Raw genomic sequence first — 19,343 nt, 5'->3', positions numbered from 1 at the left:
ATTTAATTCCCACTATAATCTATATGGTAACATTCTATTACCCACATTTTACTGTGAAGGACATTAAGGCTTAGAATATTTAAGTAATTTGCTAAAAGTCACAGAGCTAGAAAGAAAGCTAGAAATCAAACCTAGGTCGATTTGCCTTAGAGCCCTTGTTCTTAATTATTATGAGAACACACGTATGCAGGTGCACTGTAGAAAAATATATTTAAATATGGGTATATATTTCTTTGTAGATTTATCTAAGTATCAACTAATTTATCGAGATAGTTGTTATGTAGGACAAATACTAGAAATGAAATAGAAACAGTTCACTTGGTCCTTATCATCGATGCTTGTTACTTGGTACCTTCTGACTCTGGAATTTTGCTATGATCTTGTTCCCACATCTCTTTTTTTAAATGATTATTTATTTATTTATTTTTTCCCATCATAGCTGGTTTACAGTGTTCTGTCAGTTTTCTGCTGTACAGCAAGGTGGCCCAGTCACACTGTTCCTGCATCTTACTTTGCCATCCTTAGCCGATTTTCTGCCACCCTCCCAATATGTGACCCTATAATTGCCGCTACATATTCAGGAATACATTTTATAAGTGGGAAGAATGCTGGGATATTCAAAGTGGTGTGTGTATCTGCAGCACATCCACTCATCTGCTGGGTTCTGGGAGCAGTTTGCTCCTTGTTTGACTCTACAAACTCCAGGTGATTCTAGCCCCTTCTCTGCAGCAGCTCTTGCTCTACTTATACACACAGAGCTTTTCCTTGGCTGACTTGGGTCTCCTATAAAGGCTTCAAGATAAAGGCAGCACTGTGACCTTCAGCACCCAGTAGGGGGGCATGGGGACCACTGAGCTCCAGAGGGCACTGATCTGCGGGTATTGAATGTATTGATAAAGCCCACACTCAGCACCTTTATGGGGTACCACATAAAGTCACACAGAATGCCACTCAAACACATTACAGAGTAGCCACTTTTGGGACCCCTTGAGAATAAATACTTGTAAACCTTAACTATTGGGGTAGCTTCCTGTATTTTTTTTTTAATATTCAATCAAATGAATCCTTTTCAAATGAATATGTGCAAATCAAATCACATTTATGTTGTAAAAAAGTATTGTTTGCCTGTTATAAGTCTGAAAAAAACAAAAAATGGATTCACCAAAGGGTAAAACAGGGTCCAAGTGAGGATTAACTTTCTAGGATCGTCTAAGAGCTGTGCCCGTTGCAAACAAAAGCAGTCACCCTCCCCGCACCTTCTGGAGCCTTGGTCACTGTACATAAGCCTGCATTTCTGCCCACTTGCTTCTCAGGGCATGGTCTCTCTGAAGTTCCCCACCCCGGAGCCTAGCCCTGCCCTCACTCAACTTCCCCAGCGATCTCAAGGAGGAAATAAAGCATAAGGAAATTCTGACCTGTGCTCGGTGGGAGAACAAACAGCAGACGCAGCTCCTGATGTACGTTTTCTTGCGTGGCTGTAAGAATTTCCCAGGACTCGAATTTGTGGTTAATAGATGCAAACTATTGCTTTTGGAATGAATAAGCAATGTGATCCTGCTGTATGGCACTGGGAACTATAGTCACTTATGATGGAGCATAATAATGTGAGAAAAAGAATGTGTATATGTATGTGTGACTGGGTCACCTTGCTGTTACAGTAGGACACTGAAAGAACACTGTAAACCAGCTGTAATGGAAAAAAATAAAAATAATTATTAAAAAAAAAAGAATTTCCCAGGACTGCCATGTAATACTGCCGGGTAGTAATGAGGGCGGACTGCTTTTGTTTGCAACTGGCCCAACTTTTGGATGATCCTAGAGACCTGGGGCCAGGGCCCCCGCTGAGAGGCAGGGAGTGAAGAGAACATGAAAACATGAATGGACAGCGTTCTTGCGGAGGCCCAGATGACGACGATGATGGAGAGACGTTTGCCAAATTAAAAAAGATTAAGAGAAAAAATAATAATAAAGGTTGTGCCGGTTGGGTGGCAGATTTAATCATGTCATCCCCCAGCTAAAACCCTTTCAAGGCTCCTCCTCACTAAAGCTTACAGCCCTGCCCACTTCTGTGCCTTTGTCTCTGCCCACTCTGCCTCTCGAACGTGAGCTCCCTTCCTCAACAAGCCTGGGCTCCTTCCTTTTCTGATTGGGTCATGGATGCTTGTTGTTGCTGTCACCTCCATCCTGCCTTTGCTCCCAGCTGCTCTCTGCACATGGGAAACTCTTCCTGCCATGGTTGGTCTGACAGTGATTGCTCACCTTTTAAGACCTTGGTGGGTCTCTAGGGTCTTCCTGGGTCCCTACCCCAGGAAGGTTGAGTTGAGGGCTCTCTCTTCCTCCTCCCACTGTACTTGTTCCCACTGTCTAATATGCACATCTTGCACTTAATTAAGAATCTGTTTGTATATCATCTGTTTGGTTGTGACCCCAGGCTCCTGTAGCTGGAGGTCAGAAATAATGTCTGATTTGCATTTGATTCCCTGGCCTAAGAGAATGCCCACTACATGGTAGATACTCAGTTGATGTCTATCGATTTAATTTGAATCGAATGGAGATGGTGAAAAATAACTTCTTTTTTTCCTAGTAGTTCTTCATTTTTTGTGTTCTGCTTTCTACCCCTAGGAGGTAAGGGAAGTATCAGCGTTCGGTAGTCAAAGGTAAGATGTCACAGAGGCGCTGTGGAAGATTAAGTGGCAGAGTTGGAAGAAAGATTTGAGAGTCAGAGAGAGGAAAAGACGTGAGAGAGTGCACGTCTACAGGAGAAGGAGGGAAAAGGAAAGAACAGGTCTGGGAAAGGGGAAATTCAGTTGAGTTTTCATGCTAGATGGGGTCTTTGCAAGATCTGAAGGGGAGCAAAGCATCTGGAGGGAAGAGTGAGTTGAAGGAGGCATTCTGGAAGCAGCAGCGTGGAAAATGAACTCAAGCCAGCCAGATGTAATCCACATTGGGAACTAGGATGATGGATAGAACGTCATTAAGATTAAATCATCATCCAACAGGCACAAGCATTTATTAAGCTGCTCCTCTGTGCTTGGCCCTGGGCCAGAGCTTTGGGCCTTGGAAGAGGAAGACTCTGCCCTCAGGAGCCTCAGCCTCTGAGGTTGACGCTATTCAAGCAGGGGTGCTTGTTTTAAGGACCCCTGGAGTCTTTAAATTCTACAGCTACCCAAGACACAGAGCAAGAGTCCTTGGGGAAGGGGCTAAGGAATATATATCTTTTCAAAGATCTTCAGGAGACTCTTGCGAGCATCTTTGATTAAGGGCTACAGCTGCACTGTAATTGGGGGATTAAAACAAATAACTGCAACGTGAACTGTGCTGTGGGATGCAGAGGAGGGAAGTGTATCCTGGGGAGATCCAGGAAGCTACTTGAAGGAAGTGACATTTTGGAATTAAGATTTGGAAAATGCTTAGTTTGGAAAGAACATCCGAAATGATGATAATTGACTTCAGAGCTCTTTGTTTTTTGTTGTTTTGTTTTGGGTGGGGCTTTTTAGAGTCACCCTCAGGGCATATGGAGGTTCCCAGGCCAGGGGTCCAATTGGAGCTATAGCCACCGGCTATGCCAGAGCCGCAGCAACACAGGATCCGAGCCACGTCTGTGACCTACACCACAGCTCACGGCAACGCTGGATCCTTAGCCCACTGAGCGAAGCCAGGGATCAAACCCACATCCTCATGGATGCTAGTCAGCTTTGTTAACCGCTTATCCATGACAAGAGCGCCTACTTCAGAGTTCTTTGACTGGAAATTAGAGATAATACTATAGTGACTGATGAAGAGAGAGGGGAAGGGAGGGGGAGAGGGAAGGGAAAGAGATTGAAGAGAAGACAATATTGGGAAGAATCATGGGGGACATTTGAATATTTAGTGCCAGGGTAGGCAAAGAAGCCCTAGAGAGAGATGTTTGCAAGAAGTTCGCAAAAGAACCTAGAGATTGCAGTGTCATAAAATGGACCAAAAGACCAAATATTTTGTGGCGTGATCAGAGAAGAACGGGGCCTGCGGGGATGTCCATGGCCATGGCCACGATGGAAAATGTTGGCGGCCACTGCTTGGGTAAAGGGGTAGGTGGGGAAGACAGGCCACCATTGGTCATTCATGACGCTCGAACTGGATAAAATGACTGTAAACTTCTCTATGAAGCTCAGAGGTAAAAAGTCAGATTTTAGGGAATATTTTTTGTTAGAGATTAGTGTTGATCTGAAAATGTTTCCACTATGTGGAGGGTGGAGCCAAGAGAGCAGGAGATTACTGTGCAGGAAGGACACACGATAGAGCAAGTTCCCAGAGGAGACAGGTCAGAAAGCAGAAATGGCAAGTTAAGGATGGGTGCCAGTGTGGAGCAGGGGCAGGAGGGAGGTGGGCTAAGGGTGCTGGTGCAGATGCCTTAAATCATCACCAGGCGACTGCCCTGGGACTGGGGGAGCACTCCCGAGGGGTTTTAGGTGGAGGAAGATGGGAAATTGTGCTCCTACTGTGCACCCACTTCCACTCTGGAAATATCAGCTGGCCTCTCCTTTGCTGGAACGCTGAGAGTCACTACAGCAACTGAGCGTGACTGTGAGAACAGTTTATAGGACCAATTCTCAAACCTGGCTGCACCATCCAATCAACCATGCTGAGAGGTGGTTTTTGTTGTTTTTGTGGGGGGGTGTTGTTTTTTTAAATTACTGATAACCTGGTTCCACCTTCAGAGGTTCTAATTTAATTGGTCTGGGGAGGGGTCCAGGCATCAGGGAGCTCTCTGTGGATCCTCATTTCCAGGTCTGAACATCACTGATCCATAAAAATAGAAGGATGCACAGATACAGTTATGTGTGTGAATACGATATTCAGCTAGGATGTTTCCAAGTAGAAAGGCATGTACAGTATATGCGGTATTCTATTAGTCACTGAAAAGAGAAAGAAAAAAAAAAAGAACTTGAAAGGGGTCCATGAGAAGTCGAGAGCTATCAGAAAAGCGGAAGTCGAGAGCTGTAGAGGATGAGTTATGCTGATCCACCCACTCACTCTCCACACATCTATGCCGTCGATTCCACGGCAGCCCTGAGTCCCTTCTACATGTTAAACCTACTACTTCTGAAAATCAAGACCCAAAACGGCATTTCCCTCAAAGAGCTCAGATTTAGTTGGAGAAAGAGAGAACAAGGGAGCCGATGATTATAATTTCCTCTTTTAAGTGCAGAGCTAGAGGTGGGCACAGGTGCTCTGAATATATGGTTCAGGGACATCTTACCCAGACAAGAGAGGCAGGAGGAAAGGTTGGGAAGTGATTCCAGAAGGCAGAAAGATGAGATGAATGGTGGTGACACTCACCAAGCTTGATCATGACACCAGGTCAAGGCAGAGGGTGGGTCTTCAGGACTGGCTTGGCGACCGGAAGTTCCTGGTAGCCTAAGGAAAAGAAGGAAATTATGAAAAGCCAAAACGACCTCTTAGGTACACGGTGGGGGTAACGTTAGAGAAAGTAGCCTTAAAAAGCAGTAATTACTTAGGTTCCCTCTGTATCAGTTAGGACCCAGGAAGGAAACAAGTAGCACAATCAAATTACTCATTCGAGGTACGTTTCATAGATGAGCTGCTTTGAACAGGATAAGTAGGAGGAAGGGAAATGACAAGGGCACGTCCAGTGCCCCGGAACTGAACTGTTTTGACTCACCATATAAGTGACACCAAATGGGTTTCCTCTCACGCCATCCAATTTTCCAGCGCCCTGGAGACCACATGGGTGTGCTCAAATTCAATTCATTTTTGTCACTACCTGCCCAGGGTTAGCATCAGACTCCACAGGCTTAAGGGCTCAGTCCCACAGGATACCCTCACTTCAGATCAAGAATTGAGGCCCTGGGTTACCCTCACTTCTGTCCAATTGGCTACAGAGTCGGGGAAGAGAGGTGTTCTCACAAACCCCCTTCCCCTTCAGGCTTGTTGGTTTGCAGGGATGGCTCACAGAAGTCTGGAAAACACTTTACTTGTACTTCTGCTGATTGATTATAAAGGATACTTACGAAGAGCCAGATGAAGAAGCACAGAGTGTAAGGTCCAGGAGGGTCCCCAAGCACAGGGGCTTCTGTCCTGGTGGAGTGAGGACACCATTGTCCCAGACCTCAGTGTGTCTGCAGGTTCCACAGCTTTGTGAACCTTGTTATGTTAGTCATTTAGGGGCTTGTTGGAAGTTTCCCTTTGGGGGCGTGATTGATTTAATCACTGGCTGGCGGTGCTTAACTCAATATCCTGTTCCTTTTCCCATCCTTAGGGGATGGGGCTGAAAATTCGAACCCTCTAATCATGGGGTCTTTCTGGCGACTAGCCCCTATCCTGAAGCTATCTAGGGACCCTGGCCACCAGTCCTTATCAGCATACAAAAGACACTCGTCACTCTGGAGATTTGTAAGTTTTCTAGGAGCTGTGTGCTAGGAATTGGAGACAAATATTAAATACTTATTTTTATTATATCACACCTTGGCTCATAACAGAGTGGCTGTTATCACCTCTGTGCTTAAAGTGGCAGGGGAAGGGATGGCTCTGAACTTGCGGACAGAGAGAGCCCTGTGGAGAAGGCTGCTACCTGGGAGCAGTGGTCTTTGAGGGTGTGGCAGCCCACAGTGACCCCAGAAGGAGACTGCTAAGGGAACAGGACCTGGACCTCACTCTTCTCCTTCGCTCCAGTCTCCTGCTGGTGTTCACCATTCACCAGGGAGCCCACTGAGGTCATTCCTAGAGGTCAACACAGAGCAGAGCACAGGATGCAGAGCAGGATAAAGGAGGGAAGAGGGTGGATCTGGAGGGGGCACATGGAAAATGTCCAGTGCCCCCTGTGTTGTGATTAGGTCTGTTTTGCAACTTATTCATTGACTGAGCAAGCATTTAGGGCTGGCTGCCACACCTAATGCCTTCTAGGTCCCAGAAAATGTGCTAGTGGTAGAGGTGTAATGGTCACCTCTGTAGATGAAAACTCTGCCCTCGGGGAGCTGACAGTCTGGTGCTGAAGACAGGAAATAAACATGGTCACAAGGGTAGTGATACGTGAAAGAAGAAAAACACAGGGAAAAACGTGGAGAATGTGGGGATACTACTTTCAGTAGGAAGTTACATTTGAGAAGACACCTCAGAAAAGTGGGAGAGTGAACCAGGCATAGAAATCAGTAAGATTACATGTGATGGGGTTTTTTGTTTGGTTAGTTTTTTAGGGTTTTTTGTTTGTCTGTTTTTTACCTTTTAGGGCCGCACCTGCAGCATATGGCTAGGGGTTGAATCGGAGCTCATGGATACTAGTCGTTACAGCTGAGCCATAGCAAGGACTCCATATTTTTCTTTTTCTTTTTTCTTTTTTTTGGCTTTTGTCTTTTTAGGGCATCTGTGGCACATGGAGATTCCCAGCCTAGGGGTCCAATCAGAGCTGTAGCCGCCGGCCTACGCCAGAGCCATAGCAACACCAGATCCAAGCCACATCTGCAACCTACACGACAGCTCACGGCAACGCCGGATCCTTAACCCACTGGGCGAGGCCAGGGATTGAACCTGCAACCTCATGGGTCCTAGTCGGATTCATTTCCACTGTGCTGCAACGGGAACTCCTTTTTTTTTTTTTCTTTTCGCATATTTTTCAATTTTACATTTACGTGACCTCACCAGGCATTATTCTGCAACCCGTGTCAAGAACAATAGAGGCAGATCTTCCGATGTTCCTGCTTTTGTTCAGAGCGGCTTTCGGTGGAGGCTGGGTTGTTGCTGTTCTTCAAGAAGCCTTCTTCTACCTTCCCACACGTCACCATTCCTGCTCCTGAGAAGGACAGGTAGCCCCTTGGGTTGTCACTGGAAATCACACAGATGGAAAAGTCTATGTGTCATAAAACTTCCAGAATATTGGCAGTTTTTTTTTTTTTTTTCCTGACAAATCTCTTCATGAATTTTCAGGAACTCTCAGAATATTGTCAAAATCATTTTAGCTCCAAGTTAACAAAGATAGTAAATTGCTCTGATTTGGCTGCATCATCATCTTCATATTCTCCAACCCAGCCAGCCAACTTCTTCCCTCTCCCCGGTCATACATCCAATTTTTCTCTGTTGTGCTGGACCCCACTCTTGCTCTGACTGGTCTCAAATTGATTAATTCAACACATGGTCACTAGCTTAAAATGTGTCACATGTTTCTGACATCCTTGGCAGGTTTTTTTCCCCTGTATGTGCACTTGTTTATTTGAGTATCAGTGTGTTTGCAGAAATTATTCCTATTCATCACAGCTCAATAGCTGGAAGGACTCTTTGGAGTTAACTTTTCATATTATCCTCAATACCTAAATAACCCTCTGGATTTCCTTGTAGCTTTACTAATGCGTCCTTGATCCTATCTGGGAATAAAGCTTTTTCATTTTGTTTTATTTTGAAGTTCCCTGGCCCAGCAGGTGGATCTTTGATGTTGTTTTTCTAGGTGCAGGTGATTCCCAGAGTGTTTGAGGCATGTTGGGGGTTTCTTTTCCTTTGTTAGGATGCAGATGTGCACCTGTGCTGTGACAGACCTGTGCCGTGAGTGACACGAGCCTGTGGGAATGGCACCGGGCTGAAGATGAATTAACCTATTTCCCCACGTCTCATCATCGTCTCCTGATCTTTTTCAGCCACTCAGTGTAAGCATGGTGCGGTGTATGATACCTGTGGCCCAGGATGTGTCAAGACCTGTGACAACTGGAATGAAATTGGTCCCTGCAATAAGCCATGTGTTGCCGGTTGTCACTGTCCAGCAAACCTGGTTCTTCATAAGGGAAGGTGCATCAAGCCAGTCCTTTGTCCTCAGCGGTGACCTTTGTTCCATTCCTTCAGACTTTGAACCTGGTGTCCTTGACACTGACGTGAAAGAGCCAATGAAAGACTGCAGTATTTGTGTGCTGATTCTGCAAACACACACAGAGTATGTATGTGTACATATATAGATATATAGATATATTCAGAAACATTTCATCATTTATATAAACTATAGGTGGATTATTATATGTATATTTTTTGCTATAAGACATGTATTGTTTCTAGTCTGAAAGCCATTGAATACGTTGTATAAATAGACCAGGTGTTTTTAATTTAATAAGGCAGCATGCGGACATACTGGATGGCTTTACCATCACATACATTTGTCATTTTTAAGGAAGTTTTCTAAGAAATCTAAATTGCCTGCCTGAATTAATTTTAGCTTTGAGTCCAGATTTGCAGTTGAGTGGGAAGTGTGTTTTTCAGGAGAAGGACAGATTTACCTAGGGGCATTTCATGCTTCCCAAGAAAGGACTGTACGCCTGCGAGAGATGGCTAGGGACTGGCCACAGGCTCCAATGGAGCATGCAAAGCAAGGGGTTGGCTGTTAGACTTCACTGGGTCATGGTCTGATATTATTTCCAAAATTGATTGGCTTGTTCCCAAGGAATATGTATTTGTCACTAGAGCAGAACCGAAGAATCAAATGATTTCTTGCCATCTTTGCATAATCCTTGAGTCTCCTAATTAAATATGTGTGTATGATGGATGTGTCTACTTCTGTGTCACCCACTGAAATGATGGAGTGCCTGGATGACTTGTTAGTTTTATTGAGCATGAGCAGATATTTGAAGAAACTGTTGCACAATGTATGACAACATTTCCCATTTCTCTGAGTCCCGCAGCAGTTTAGGATGGGCAAATCCAATGAACTAAAGTAAGTGATCTACATTTTGTGACTATTCCACGTATAAAATGAGAGCTTTCAATTATTTCTAGAGAGTTCCTAGTCCAGCACTGTTTGGCAATCGTGAATTGATCCTAATTATTTGACAGAAAGAAAGGCTTTATTGATTGGTTGATTTAACACCAGTCCAAACAAAGAATGGTCTACACGCTTGCTCTCATTTCCTGTTAAGTTACTACTAGTCACCATGTGATTTTCCTGACATTTGTTTTCAGTTGAATAACTGAAAATGTCAACAAAACGAAACCCACTGATGTCTAAAAATAAAATGTTCTGCATTGTAGTAAATAAAGGGCTTAAGATTGAAAACAGTGTGTTTTCTATTTCAAGATGTGTTGTGTTACATTTTATACATACACTGTGGTAACGTCAGGTTCACTGATTTTTTTTTTTTTTTTTTTTTTGGTCTTTTTAGGGCCTCACTCGCAGCACATGGAGGTTCCCAGGCTAGGGGTCCAATCAGAGCTGTTGCTGCCGGCCGACGCCAGAGCCACAGCAACGCCAGATCCGAGCCGTGCCTGCGACGTACACTGCAGTTCATGGCAACGCCAGATCCTTAACCCACTGAGCAAGGCCAGGGATCGAACCCACAACTTCGTGGTTCCTAACCGGATTCGTTTCCACTGCTCCACGCTGGGAACTCCCAGGTTCATTGATTTTTAACAGCTTTATTTAGATATATTTTATATGCCCTCAATAACTTATCTGTATAAAGAATATTGTTAATTGATAACAATAACCCTCCAAAGTTGTGACAGCATATTGCTCTTGCTTGTTGAAACCCTGGTGTTCCTGTTCCATGTATTCATGACAGCTAAAGGATTCATGTGGATTTTTTTTTTACTGGGGCATCTCCAGCTGTTTGAATAAACTGAATAAGTTACACAGTATAATAGCAACTGCCTGGGACACCAAGGGACGTGGTTGTCATTGTCCTGCTTGGGTCATAACCACTCTCAGTATCTGGGACCCGAGGTGGCCAGTGCTTCCGTGCTGTACCTGGGAAGGGGCTTTGATGTAGGCGACTCGGGCTCCAGGTGTGGTTGGTGACCTTGTCCACATGGTTTAAGTACTTGGGGCCACACTTTGCTTCTCTAAAACACGAAGAGACTGTAGTGTGTGGGCAGGATTGAGGATCAGGAGGCCCAGACACTCTGCCACTAGAGAGATTACTTGCACAGTAATTGGAGGCAGAATTTGCAGTTCCTTTTACACTCAAAATCTCGTTTACTCCCCCCTCTGTTCTGAAAGAGGAGGGTAAGGAAGTCAGCTGACCTCTCCTGGTTGACTTCTTTCTTATTCCTTCAGAATATCTTTAAATTCCTTTCCAGTCAGCATTCCACTGTGGCTCAGTGGTCAACGAATCTGACCAGTATCCATGAGGATGCAGGTTGGATCCCTGGCCTCGCTCAGTGAATTAAGGATCTCGTGTTGCTGTGAGCTGTGGCATAGGTCACAGACCTGTCTTGGATCCTGTGTTGCTGTGGCTGTGGTGCAGACCGGCAGCTGCAGCTCCAATTCGACCCCTAGCCTGGGAACCTCCATATGCTGCAGGTACGGCCCTAAAAAGGGGAAAAAAAAAAAAAAAAAAAAGTTCCTTTCCAGTTCACTCTGAGTTTTTCTCTGTGAAAGTGAGAGACAGCAGGGAAATGAACCAGAGGGAAAAATCTAGGTTATTTACTGTTCATGATTCAAAAAGGACTATCTCTACCCAATAAAGCTAAATAACCTCTTTCCCAACCATTTTTTTTTTTTTAAGTTTTTTTGCCACACCCATGGCATATATAAATTCCTGTGCCAGGGACTGAATCTAAGCCACAGCTACGACCTATACCAGATCCATTAACCCACTGTGCCCAGCCAGGATTGAATGGTCACCTCCACAACAACCCAAGCCACTATAGTCAGATTCTTTTCTTTTTCTTTTTCTTTTTTTTTTTTTTTTTTTTTTGTCTTTTTGCCTTTTCTAGGGCTGCTCCCGCGGCATATGGAGGTTCCCAGGCTAGGGGTCTAATTGGAGCTGTAGCTGCCAGCCTACACCAGCCACAGCAACGCGGGATCCAAACCGCGTCTGTGACCTACACCACAGCTCACGGCAACGCCGGATGTTAACCCGCTGAGCAAGGGCAGGGATCGAACCTGCAACCTCATGGTTCCTAGTTGGATTTGTTAACCACTGCGCCATGACGGGAACTCCAGATTCTTTTCTTTTTTTTGGTCTTTTTTTGTGTGTGTATGTGTGTCTTTTTGCCTTTTCTGGGGCCGCTCCCACGGCATATGGAGGTTCCCAGGCTAGGAGTCCAATCAGAGCTGCAGCTGCTGGCCTACACCACAGCCACAGCAAGGCGGGATCCAACCCACATCTGCGACCTACACCAACAGCTCACAGCAACGCCAGATCCTTAACCCACTGAGCAAGGCCAGGGATGGAACCCGCAACCCCATGGTTCCTAGTCGGATTTGCTTCTGCTGCACCACTACGGGAACTCCCTACAGTCAGATTCTTAACCCACTGAGCTAGGGCGGAAACTCCTCCTAGCACTTTTCATCCTGGCCAGCCTTGGTGCATACATGGCGAAGGCTCTTCTTCATGGACTGATTCCATCAATGGGGGGGGGAAGGCTAGATTACAAGGTTGTGTCACATACCTTATCTAGCATTTAGTTTAACCTTGATACACTTTTTTATTCCTAACCCTCGAAGAAAGATGAGGCAGAGAAGGAAGAGGATTATTCAGACCCACCAATCGAACAAGTCTGATGGGAGAAGTGGAGAAATCAGATGAACAGTTGCTTCTATTTTGGCCATGGGCTAAAGCTGAGCAATGACTGTGTCTAATGATTGATCATAAGGGACACTTACCAAGTGCTTCAATGAGAATGGCCCCGCTTTATTCACATGAGTCCTTTTCAGGGGGTTTTCAAAGCCAAACTCCTGCAGAGTTAGATGACTTGTAATGAAAACCTTCTACTTCTCTCTTGAATGTGTATAACTCAGGTCAGCAATTAGGGTTGGTTCTGGGTAGATATAAAATTAAAAGATGGGTTAATATCATTTTAGCTACATGTGTAGAGTCCACACTTTGATTATGCTATTAGATATGAATATTGAATTTTGTTGTGGGGGAGGACACCCTTGAACGAAGAACAAGCACAACTGTTTTCCAGCTGTACACACAGTCACCCCTCGGTCTCCACCGGAGATGGGTACCAAAATCCGCAGATGCTCAAGTCCTTTATAGAAAATGGCACAGTATTTGCATATAGCTTATGCACATCCTCTCACAGAGTTCATATCTCTTGATAATTTATAATAATAATGCAACATAAACCCTATATAAATAGTTGTAAATGCAATGTCAGTGCTATATAAATAGTTGCCGGCACATAGCAACTTTTAAGTTTTGCTTTTTGAAACTTTCTGGAAATTTTTTTCCAAATATTTTCAATCTGCGGTTGGTTGAATCCTTGGAGTTGGAACCCATGCAGGGCCGACTGTAGCTGGTGCTCAGTAAAAGGGAGTTCTTTCTCCTCTCCCTGTGAAAACAGGAATGATTTGAAAGTCCAAACCAAAAGTTTTGAACTAGGAGGAGAAATAAATTGTTGACATTTACAATTATTATAAGGGCAATTTTTGCCTAAAAGAGTAGCATACTGAAAATTACCAACTCTTCAGGAGAAAAGCCACCTCTTTAAAACTTGCTGTTTCCTGAGCATCTGACCATAACAGGGAAGAAGAAATCTGACTCCATTTTGGATCTGTTTGTTTTACTTTAAGCTTTGTAGTCTATTGCTTTTGCTACAAGTTAGGAAAGTTACCGATAGCCTGAAATACAGAGGATAACCTATTATAAGTCTCTGACTTTTAAAGGTAAAACATTTTTCCATTCATATGGAGATAAGTTGCAGAACAGAGAATAACATTTGTCAGATTTCCAGAAGCATCTTTTTTTTTGTTTTTTTTTTTTTTGTCTTTCTGTCTTTTTAGGGCCTCACCTACGGCATATGGAGGTTCCCAGGCTAGGGGTCAAATCGGAGCTGCAGCTGCCGACCTACACCATAGCTCACCACAATGCCGGATCCTTAACCCACTGAGTGAGGCCTAGGATCGAACCCGCAACCTCATGGTTCCTAGTCAGATTCGTTTCTGCTGCACCACGACGGGAACTCCCAGATTTCCAGAAACATCTTGACCCGACCTTTTTAGATAGCTATAAGAACAAAGGATTCTGACATCAAGAAGTTTGCAACAACCAGAGTTCCCATCAGGGCTCAGCTGTTGGATCCCTGAGGATGCAGATTTGATTCCTGGCCTCGCTCAGTGGGTTAAGGATCCAGTGTTGCTGTGAGCTGTGGTGTAGGTCACAGACATGGCTCAGATCCCACGTTGCTGTGGCTGTGGCGTAGCCTGGGAACTTTCATATGCTGCAAGTGCAGCCCTAAAAAGCCAAAAAAGAAAAAGAAACAAAAAAGAAAAAAAAAAAAAAGAAACGTGGTAGGTCATCAATACATTTTTCTTGCATAAATCAAATCAAGTCTCACGGTTCTAACAGCTCTGTGTGGAGTTTTTCCTTCCTGAGTTTCTGTTCACTTTGCTGCTCTTTGTCACTGAAAATCATCTGGATTTGACAAGTATCAGGATGAGAGTCTAGATGCTCTTGGTGTGAGACAAAGAGATGCCTTAGGGGACAGGCGCCAAGATATTTTAATTAGCTATCTCCTCCAAACAACCCTCAGGAGCCAGCCAAAATTGTCTCCGATTCTAAATCCTGAAGTACAAGCCTTTCCAGAACCTAGGATTTTAATTCTGAAAAATGACAAGCTTCAAGTGGCCAAGAATGAATAAACAGGGAACAGAAACTAATGCTGGTGATTATGCTGACCCTGAATTAAGAACCAAAACATTTAGTCCTTTAAGAGGGGCTTTGGAGCTTAAGTTCTGTGTTGTTACATGTGTTTAATTAAACCAAACAAATGATGAGCCCTTGCATGAGGTCCTTCTTTACTGTGTTCCCTTTCAGATTAATTTTGAGGGGAGTTCCCATCATGGCTCAGCGGAAACAAATCTGACTAGTAACCATGAGGATGCAAGTTCAATCCCTGGCCTCGCTCAGGGGGTTAAGGATCCGGCATTGCCATGAGTTCTGGTGTAGGTTGCAGATGTGGCTCCAATCCTGAGCTGCTGTGGCTGTGGTGTAGGCCAGCAGCTGTCGCTCAGATTTGATCCCTCGCCTGGGACCCTCCGTATGCCACGGTTGCAGCCCTAAAAAGACAATAGAAAAAGAAAAAAAGAAAAAAAAATCAGTCTTGAGCAAGTCAGCTTTGAAAACATCAATGTGGGGAAGAAGGACGGGAAATCTGCGTGTAGAGATGAGCCTGAATTAAAGGCTGATTCAGAGTGCGACTGGCTAAGAAAAGGGAGCGGGAGAGGCAGAGGCAGAGCCAAGCACCAAGGCAGCCAGTGGCTTCGAACCTGTGGCTGCACCCCAAGCAGCGTGACATGGGGGAAGGTGAGCACGTGTGTGGAGGCTTCGTGGTCTTGTTAAGGAGCCTGGGTTTCATCTTCAGGGCCGTGCTTCCCAACGTGTTTTATGCCACCATGTGTTCAGAAAATTTACATTTGGGTACTGAAGTAAATGGGGCTGCTTGCAGCTGGAGGTCACCTCTGGGGACGTCTCAAGTCCAGTCTAACTGCTCCAAGAGTGGAAGGGCTGCCCACATCCCCGTCACCCATTCCCCACACAGCCCTCAGTGGGCTGAGGCTCGGATGGGAAGGTCTATGCAGATCCAGCTGTGGGACGGCATTAACGGAGCTTTGTCTCAGCGAGTGGAGTGGAGGCGGGCTTTTCAGTCAGAGGAGCAGGTGGGAGCCCCCTGAGATAGTCCAGGTGAGAGAAGATGAGCCCCCAAACTAGGAGGTAGGAGGGACCAAGGGGAGAACTTTTAGGACAGGGTGGGTGGCAGACGGGCAAGTGATGGGTTGTGGCGGTGCCAGTCCTCTGCATGAGGTACGCGGACAGGAGAGCTGAGTAAGAGAAATTGCCATTGTAAATCGAAGTCTTTCCTCTAGGCTGTGTTCGGTTTAGCTCAACAAACACCCGAGCATTGGGATTAAGACACAGTCCAGGACGAAGGACCTGCAGCAAATCAGAGGAGCACATAGCTGGCCATGGGGGCCTCAGGAAGCCCAAGGTGGGCTTTTCTGTTTGGGGAAAGTGTCTGGGAAACTTGCCAGAGAAAGTGACTCCCCTGATGAACCTCACTAGTCCAAAGGGGCTCTACCTGTGCAAAGAGATGTACGCATGTGTATGTGTGTGTGTACGAGAGAGAGAGTGAGCAGGGATGCTGCAGTCTGACAGCTGAGGGCATGAGCGACAGCATGGAAAGGAGAAATATCAGCAGACAATCTAGGGGAGCAGAGAACAACTGGGTTAGGATCCTGCTGGGGTGTAGCCGATCCAGAGAAATTTTCTGAGCTATGGGAATGCAACTCACACACCCTGAGAGGTCTTTTCAAGCTTCCTCTGATTTCTAGTGGATGGAGCACAAGCAGGATTTGAGGATATTTTGTCATTTTGTTACAGGCTTTTTGTTTCCTGTACCTGGTGTGTTCGAGTTTCCCTGATGTGTCTTCTGAAAATCCAGAGAGGGAAGGATGAGGGAGGCAGCTTCTAATGAGACTGTTCTATCTGACATTTAGTGTTGCCCTGTGCAGTGGGAGGCATCTTTCAGCCTCTGTAGGCATCAGTTGCTATAACAGAACGGGTCCAAATTCTGATTATTCATTTAACCACCGCTTTTGTTGACTTGGCTGTGGCCAGATGGCAGGAGGTGGGTGGTGGCACTCAGATCCCAAGAGCTGGACCTACTGGTGTCAGCAGTTCTGGCCACACCTACAGGTGAAAGGCCTGGAAACACAGCTCACCCAGAGTTCTGGTGGGAACAAGTCTGTCATGTTTTAGCCACTTTGTGTCATAACCAAGTGCGTGCCTTGAAAATTGACATAAAATTTTTCTCTGCTTCCTCCAGCTGGAACTTGGCTTACTGAGTAATTCCTCAGTGGGGTTCTTTCAACAGTGAAATTTGGGGCTTTAAGGAAATGTTTGCGGTGATGAAAAAGTTTCACTTTGGCTCCGAGAGTGTAAATACCATTTGTTATACTGTCATTGTCACCATGTTCCTGCATGTCATTTAAAGCATCAGATCCCGAACAGCTGCTTCAAGCTTGGGGTTTTTTTGTTCGTTTGTTTTGTTTTGTTTTGTCTTTCCAGGGCCACACCCGCGGCATATGAAGGTTCCCAGGCTAGACGTCCAGTCGGAGCTGTAGCCAACGGCCTACACCAGAGCCACAGCAACGCGGGATCCAAGCCGCGTCTGCGACCTACACCACAGCTCATGGCAACACCAGATCCTTAACCCACCGAGCGACGTCAGGGATCGAACCCATAACCTCATGGTTCTTAGTCAAGTTCGTTAACCACTGCGTCACGACGGGAACTCCTGGCTTGGGTGTTTAAATAAGCATGGAGGCGGGTGGGAGGCTACAGGAACCCTGGCCGGAGCCCTCCCCATACTCCGCAGGCTGTGATGTGACCTGTCCCAGCTGCCTCCATTGCACGTTTCCGAGAAGGTGATTCCAAGGAAACTCGCCCCTCAGCATGAATGCCCATCGTCCTCTTGAAGACAGATCAGGAGGACTCTGCCTTAGAAAACTGGCTTGCACACTTCACTCGTTCTCAGAGCTAACTTGCTGTCACAGGGAACTGAGGTGGGAAGAATGATAGAGGATTGCCAGACAGGTTTATCCACAGCATCTCCCACTCCTACCCATCCCTAACACCTCAGGGTGGGCATGGGACAGACTGCTCGACGGTGTCGAACAGCGTGCCTCACTTTTATGTGAAGGCCTTTGGGGCACATCTGTTTTCACAGACAGAGCAGCTCCGCCTGAGCAATTTCGTGTCCGAGATGCATCCACACAGCTGTCTTGAACTGCGATGCTCTGAGATGCACTGGGGAGAATCTTTTCGATGGTCTGTTAATATATGATGCTATTTCACCTTGGCAGGTAAATTTAGACCCTAAACCAGTCTGAGTTTGCCTGCTGAGATTTATGATTCATGGCATGACTGTCTTGTTCGTCCTTTGCTTGGCCGTCGGGGTGGTCGTGTTGCTTGGGTTAAGGGAGATAAAAATGGCAACCATGGGAACTGGAGTGTCCAGTTGAGCTGGGAGGGGTTTTCTACGTCTGAACTATTCCTGAGAGTCAGAGTGGATCTATCAGCTTCACATTTTTGTTTTGGGAATGGAGAGGGCAGCAAGGCAGGGAAGGTGTTTTCCATAGTAATTTTGTGAATTTGCTATTTATTTCTTTTAGTTTTACTCTGGGGGGAAATGTCAAGGAACAATGTGGTATATACATTTAATTTTTTTTTTACCTCAAAAGAACTTGAATAATTTTTTTCCAAATTTTGGAAATTTTGTATTTTATTGGTTTCAAGTTCTACCTCATTTATTGAATGTTACAATTTTATTATTTAATTGATTTCAAGTGCATATATTTTGAAAGAAATTTTCCAAAGCAAAACTTGTTTTCCTTGAGATTGGTTCCATGATTTCTTGTTCATATGGCTCTTTCATTTGGGCTGTCTGTTCTGTGACAGCAAGTGGAAATGTTTGCCTAAATAATGTATATGCATATTATTTTTGTTACATAGCAACAGTTTTTTATCTTCGTATCAGCAACGCATGCAGTTTTGTTTGTTTCTCCTCCAAACATAAACACACAATCCTTTTTACAATGAAAGGAGAATCCTGGTAAGAGATGGGGAGAGGTGTGAGGCAAGCAGCAAAGGTGCAGCTGATACAACCACAGGTATTTTTTGCAGCACGACCTAAGAGGGGCTGCATCAGGCAGAAGCTGTGCAGATGTGGCTTTATCTACGTTGCCTTCAAACAAATGGAAGGAGATAAAATGCAGTTCTGATATTCTTCTCCTATGAACTTATGGCCTGATCTGTATTGTCTTCAGGAATGTGCCTTTTTGACACATGGGAACAAGGTCCCTAAGTCTAAAAGCATCTATTGAGCTCCATCAAAGCTGGGTAGGGACAAACCTCCAGATGAATCAGCCTTCTTACAGCATGAGTCAGCTGGATGTTGGGGATTTTGTTGGCCTGGTCTGACTTGGTGCTTGGATCCTGGATGTGGTGTGAGCAGGTGCTCCAGGAAGGCCACCTCAGTCTTAGGCAAGGGTGTGCACCTACCTGGGGAGGGATTCTTGCCAGAAGTCCAGTGAGTTGTAAGACTGGCCTCGCTTTTTCAGCTCCTGCTCCTTTTCTGGCAGAAAGAGGAAAGACTTCTATTACAGACCACAGACCCTCAGTATTTACAGCCCAAGACCCCCACAATCGGATTACAGCATGCAGAGCCAGAGGTCATTCTTCAACTAGAGAAACAGATCATAATGGAGCCTCCTGCGATTTTGCGCCAGTAATTAAAACCAACTGCCATGTCAGCTATTAATCTGTGCCAGCCCTTTCTATCCGTACCCCTTTCTATCATCGCTCAGTTTTTTCCCTTCCTTTCACTTCTGTCTCCCTCTCCCTAAATGGAGCTGTCATATGCTGCTT

At 45.3% G+C, this 19,343-nt stretch overlaps 2 protein-coding genes across 16 annotated transcripts in view; one reads left to right on the top strand and one right to left on the bottom strand.

The window, feature by feature from the left end:
* Nucleotides 1-10,021, top strand: part of BMPER (BMP binding endothelial regulator) — a 247,149-nt gene extending 237,128 nt beyond the window's left edge. For all 12 annotated transcript variants that reach the window (XM_085005869.1, XM_085005875.1, XM_085005872.1 and 9 more), the window contains one exon: nt 8,622-10,021. In XM_085005869.1, the coding sequence (XP_084861995.1) occupies nt 8,622-8,803 (182 nt within the window). In that variant the 3' untranslated portion in view covers nt 8,804-10,021. The remainder of the gene's footprint in view (nt 1-8,621) is intronic.
* Nucleotides 1-19,343, bottom strand: part of LOC102163798 (uncharacterized) — a 226,164-nt gene that overhangs the window by 9,793 nt on the left and 197,028 nt on the right. For 3 of the 4 annotated variants that reach the window (XR_014834296.1, XM_085005882.1, XM_085005881.1), the window contains 4 exons: nt 18,978-19,050; nt 12,575-12,729; nt 7,636-7,818; nt 5,320-5,397 (listed from right to left, as the gene is read on the bottom strand). The gene's annotated coding sequence lies outside the window, so the exon portion shown is untranslated. Of the gene's footprint in view, nt 1-5,287; nt 5,398-7,635; nt 7,819-12,574; nt 12,730-18,977; nt 19,051-19,343 lie in introns of those variants that run through there. The other variant, XR_014834292.1, reaches the window with a different exon arrangement.

Source organism: Sus scrofa, chromosome 18, assembly GCF_054392235.1.
Source record: "Sus scrofa isolate SSC_HxYL_T2T_F1_AM1 chromosome 18, Sscrofa_HxYL_maternal_Yorkshire_Landrace_v2.0, whole genome shotgun sequence".
NCBI classification, from domain to species: Eukaryota; Metazoa; Chordata; class Mammalia; order Artiodactyla; family Suidae; genus Sus; species Sus scrofa.
This window is presented reverse-complemented; position numbering and strand designations above follow the sequence as displayed.